A 5307-nucleotide genomic window follows, 5' to 3' on the forward strand; every position below is an offset into this window, starting at 1 on the left:
ACAGAGGGACACACGGACGCTCACAGGCCGGGCGTTTCTTCAAACGACCGTTTACTCAACTACTTCTTCAAACAAGAAACTATGTACAAGGTCAAGCTCCCAGAGACACCTCAGGGAGCGAGAGCAATCGCTAATGGGCAGTGCTGAGTCTCTCTTGCCAGGCTCCTGGCAATGGCCCCTTCAGCTACATCGGCTCCCACTCCCCTCAGCTCTCTGCCTCAAGACCTCTTTCATCCTCACGGATGAGCCGTCCTGTGAGCCGATCTTGCAGCTGCTCACAGTCACGCAGTGCCTCGGCGTGGGCAGCCGTATCGTCTGTCAGGTGCTGGAAGAGGTTGATGGGTTCGGCCTCTCGGAAGGCAGGAGGCAAGACGATCTCCTCGGGCACGTTGTGGTTGCCAAAGAAGAAGTGGTTGAGGCGCTTCTCCTCCACTCTGCGGCGCAGGTACCGCATGATTTCCTTCAGGCGCGGCAGCAGATACCTCCTGCGCCAGTCTGACAGGGGAGTGGTGGTCAGGAGGTGCATCACAACCGTCTTGATGATATAGGTGGAAAAGCCCGTTCCTGGCACCATGCGAGCGCAGAGCTGCAGGCAGTTGAGGTGGTAGCTGCCAGGCGGGGCGTTCCTGGCCACGTGCCTGAAGAACTTGGCCTCTGCCACAGCGCAGGTCTCAGGCCACGTCGTGCGTGGGGTGAAGAAACCTGCTGCAGTTTGGCTGCTCACAAAGATGTCTGAGTCACCTTGCTGCACGCCAAAAAGCAGCTCGACAAAGAGAGGTGCTCGGGCGGCGTTTGACAGCTTCAGCTTGCAGGAGTGTCTGGAGAGCTGCAGCTGCATCCGGTAGCGGCGAGACTGAGGCAGCTCCCCCCAGGCTGACGTCACCAAGTTCTGGAACCAGAGGGCAGTTTTATGAACATCGAGGTAAGGGCCAGTGCAGAGGGTGTCGAGGACACTGGGACCCTGATTCCTCCTCCGTGGCTCCTCAGGGTAGTGGAGGAAGCACGGCGCGTCTCCTGCCGGCTCCTCTGCGCTGCAGGTGCACTCCGGGGACACACGGACGCAGAAGTTCTTTCCCGGCAGTTCCTGTGCAAAGTCTGGCTCCAGGTGGAAGGAGTAGCCATGGGGGGCCTTCAGGGGCACGAGCATGCGGTATGTGACGTCGCTGTCGCAAGGATTCCAGCCTTCGAAGGCGCTGCCCACGCCGATGGCTGGCTGCAGCTCCGGGGAGGAACTGTTGGCCAAGCGCCCTTGCAATAAACGGAGGAGGTCACCCAGCAGCTCCTGCACCGTGCTGCTGGTGTAGCACAGACTGAGCACTGTCCACTGGATGCGCCTCTCATAAATCAAAGCGTGGTGCCTCTCTTCAACAGTTTCTCCTTCGCTTTCTACCTCCTGGCAGTGTGTGTCACTGCCTGAGCTCCCCTCACTGCTGCTGTCGTCTGTGTCAGGGCTCCTTCTCCTGGTCCACCAGTACAGTCCCAAGAGCAGGACCAGGACTGCAGCAACGATCAGGTCTTCCCAGGAAATGACGGGCTGCCTCGGCTGCCTCAGCGGCACCAGGAAACTGGAGCTGATGAGCAGCATCTCATGTATTTCTCTCGCCTGCTGGATCAGCTGCTCTTCTGTCGGCTTCAACACGGCCTCGTTCATCCTGGCGTAACACTGCTGTGCCTCTGGGATGAAGAGCGACAGCAGATTGGTGAAGAAGCGCACGAGCGCCATGATCTGCAGGGAGAGAGAGCGAATGGGTTCAGTGGGGTGGGAGGGAGGGAGCTGGCAGCGGGGAAAACAGGGGCCAGGAGCGGGGGCCGGTTGGAGAGGGGCCGAGGCAGGTGGGAGGCACAAGGGCTGTGCCAGCCCTGCCGGCGGCTGGGCCCTGGGTGCCGGGGCAGAGCGCAGCCTGCCGCCGTCCCCCTCCTCCTGCCGCCTGCGCGCTCACCGCTGTCCCAGCGCGTACTGGGCCCGTGCTGCCCCTGGTGCCCCTTTATAGCCGCCCCCCGCTGGCACGGCCTCTGATGTCACAGACACCCCACAGCTGCCCCCCACACCCGCAAAGGACTGACCCATCCTGACCTCTACTCAGTACAGTCAGAGGCTGACAAACTGGGCGACCGCGAGAGGCACAAACTGGGCGACCGTGGTGTTCCTTTTGGAAGCCATAGCACCGAGGAGAAAAGAGAACCGAGGGTCTCTTGAAAGAACATTGGAATGGTCTGTGTCATAAATGCAGCCCTTCAGTACCCGTGAGTATAAGGTTGGCACTGTGACGTTAATAAAGCGATGTAACTCCTGTGAACGGTGTGTCAAATGGGCCTGTTCACAGCAGCTTGTAGATTCCCCGTCACTTCACATGGATTGAATCTTTTTCAGTACAAAACCAGGGTTTCTTTTGTAGTCTGGACGTATTTCAGACACATTATTGCATGTACATGACTGGTATTGCCTAAGAGAGTGTGAGTGGTGAATCCCCAAACAAGGCATGCAGAAGAACTGCGGGGAAGGATTTCTTCCCTGTGAGGCTGCCCAGATGGGTTGTGGAGTCTCCTTCTCTGGAGACATTCAGGGCCCACCTGGGTGAGTTCCTGTGGGATGGGTAGGTCACTGTTTGACAGACACAGCTGAGCCATGTGAAAGAGAATGCTCAACATGAAGAATATGGTAAGTAAGGAATGAAGTGCCAGAGGCACGGGGTTGCTGACATTGGTGGTTGTCGTGGTTTGGCCCAGCCAGCCCAGCAGCACCACGACAGTCTCTTGCTCGGTGCCCCCATCCACCCCCACCCTTGTTAGGATGGCAGAGACCCAGCGAAATGGGAGTAAAAAGATCACCAAGGTTGTTGTGGATGGAGACAAGGGCAGGGAGGGCTCGCTGCCAGTTACAGTTCTGGGTAAAACAGACTCCAGTGCTCGACTGAGAGAGGAAAGGAGGAAAGGTTATTCTACAAGAAACAGAACGGAATAAAAGCAAAAAGGGAGCAGGATGGTGAGAAAATTACAACCAGAGCTTTAAGATCTCCCTTCCCCAGCCCTCCTTTCTTCCCAGGCCCAGCTCACTGCTCCCCAGATCTCTCCCTCCTCCCCCCTCAGCGGCTCAGGGGGGCAGGGAATGGGGGATGTGCTCACTCTCTCACAGATGGGCTCTGCCACTTCTCTCTGCTCAGATGAGGACAACTCCTGGCATTCTTCCCTGCTCTAACACGGGGTCCCTCCCCCGGGACACAGTCCTTATCCAACTTCTCTGGGGTGGGTTGTTCCCAACAGCCGCGGCTTCTGCCCATACAGGGTCCCTCACATGGGACACAGTCCTTGGGGAATGTCTCTGGTGTGGATTCTTCACCACGGTTGCAGTTTCTGCAGTTACAGGGTCCCTCTCTCGGGACAAGGCCTCTTCTGGGCATAAGTTGAATGAGCTGCTTTGTCATGGGTTCCTCCCCACAGTTACAGCTGTGGATATTGGGTCCCTTCCTCGGGACACAGCCGGCTCCTGCCATAGTCACTGTCCCTGGCTCGGGGCCTTTAATGAAGTGAATCGCTGCCCCTGGTCCAGGGTCAGCTTTAGCAAAATGAGTCTCTGCCCCTGATGCAGGGTCTTTAAAGAAATGAAAATAAACCTCAGCGTCACCAGGTCTCTCCATAGAATGCCGGGGAGTGTCTGCTGCAGCACACCTCCTCCTCTCTTTCATCACTGACCTTGGAGTCCATATGGTTGTTCCTCTCACTGTTCCTACTCCTTGCAGCAGTTCCACCAGCCAGAAGAAGAACAAAGGGCAGAAGAAGGAAGAAGATGGAGGAAGAAACTTCCTCTGCCTTCTTAAAAAGTGATGGTGGAGGCGTCTCATTGGCTCAGCCCCAGCAGTGGGCCTGGCTCAGAGCAGGGGAGAGTTGTGAGCAACTTCTTACAGGAGCCACCTTTACAGCCCCTTCCCCCTTACCAGAAAAGGCTGTCATGGCAAACCATGACACCCGCTCAGCCTTTGTGCTGTGTTCCACTAAAGACAGTGTTTCCATCAAGCCAGCATGATGAGAAAGCTGTAAGCCAGTACCTTAGAGCTTCTTCCTAGATGATGTACATCTTACCTAGGAAGTATTTGGTTGAGAAATAATGTTGAGCAAGTTCTTACCACAAAAGTCATTGGAGGATGTGTTTATTTACACAGCCACAGCAGGTGGGCTGGTCTTTAAAGAAAGGCAACATTGCAGGAGCTGTACCTGCTATGGCTCAGCCTGGTGTGCTGCACATTTGGTGGGAGGTAAGAGAAACCAAAACATGAACCAGTTGATGTTTAACATAGTGCAGACTCATCTGGGAGAGAAGATTTAGCGGCTTGTTATCACCAGATTGAACAGGAATTGTTTTACAAATGACCTAACCAAAAAGAGAACATGCCTAGTTCTTGGCCAGGTGTGAAATCCACTTGACCAGGCCCAGGCCACTGTTTGTGGAGCTCTGTGACATCAGTGACAGCCTCATGTTGGCAGCTGGAATGCTGTGTGTGTACTTCACAGCAACACACAGAGTCACAGAAAGAATGGACGTGAAATAAGGGAATCTGTCAGTAGCTGAGCTGATGCTCTTCACATCTAAAGGAATTCTCACATTCACTTGAAAGGCAACAGTCACCTGGCAATGATGATGTCACAGTGTCATCACCCAGGAGCAATGATATCACCTGAGAATGATGATACCACAGTGCCAGCACCTGGCAACGAATGTGTCCCCTAACAGCAGTGGTGTCAGCTGAGAATGATGACATCACAGTGCCCAGGAGAGTATAAAAGGGGGGTCCTCCCAGGTCCTGCTGCCAGATCTGGCCTGGGCAGCCACCTGAGAGGAAGCTCTTGATGGGGCTGAGGGAGGAAGGCAAGCCAGAGGCTGGAGGTTTGCAGCTGCTCCTGGCTAAGCCACTTTCCAAGCTCATCTGAGGGACAAGGAATCTTCTTCAGCTGCAGAGCAGGAGCCAGAACACAGGACTGCCTTCTGGAGGGGCATTGCAGAGCTCACCATCCTCATCCCCTGTGGAGCAAGGGGCAGCAGCCGTAAGCAATAGGGGTCCTGATGCTTTGGAGCACTCACTGCCAGGCGTGGGATGGATTCTTGTCCCCAAGGTCGATCAGGCCTGGGGCATTTGGCCACTCAGGGAAGCCCCAGAGATGGCTCTAGGTTGAGGGAGAAGAGAGGCTTGTGCATCTCGTGGGAGGCATGAGCAGCCCGTGGGACCAGGAGGCAGGTCTGCTCACATGCTCAGGGAGTAGCCGATCGCCAGCACTGGGATCAGGAAGGAATCTTCCCCTGGGGCACGTTGGCAC

General features: G+C 55.8%; 1 protein-coding gene across 1 annotated transcript; it reads right to left on the reverse strand.

Annotated features, from left to right (window-relative positions):
* Nucleotides 1-205: 205 nt before the first annotated feature.
* Nucleotides 206-1723, reverse strand: LOC133629344 (inositol 1,4,5-trisphosphate receptor-interacting protein-like 1). Its single transcript, XM_062020001.1, has one exon. It carries the CDS (start codon nt 1721-1723, stop codon nt 206-208), a length of 1518 nt encoding a protein of 505 aa, XP_061875985.1.
* Nucleotides 1724-5307: the final 3584 nt, after the last annotated feature.

This window comes from Colius striatus, unplaced genomic scaffold (assembly GCF_028858725.1).
Source record: "Colius striatus isolate bColStr4 unplaced genomic scaffold, bColStr4.1.hap1 scaffold_40, whole genome shotgun sequence".
NCBI lineage: Eukaryota > Metazoa > Chordata > Aves > Coliiformes > Coliidae > Colius > Colius striatus.

Coding starts and splice junctions, on each gene's coding strand:
- LOC133629344 (XM_062020001.1), bottom strand. CDS start 1,723: ATGGCGCTCGTGCGCTTCTTCACCAATCTGCTGTCGCTCTTCATCCCA.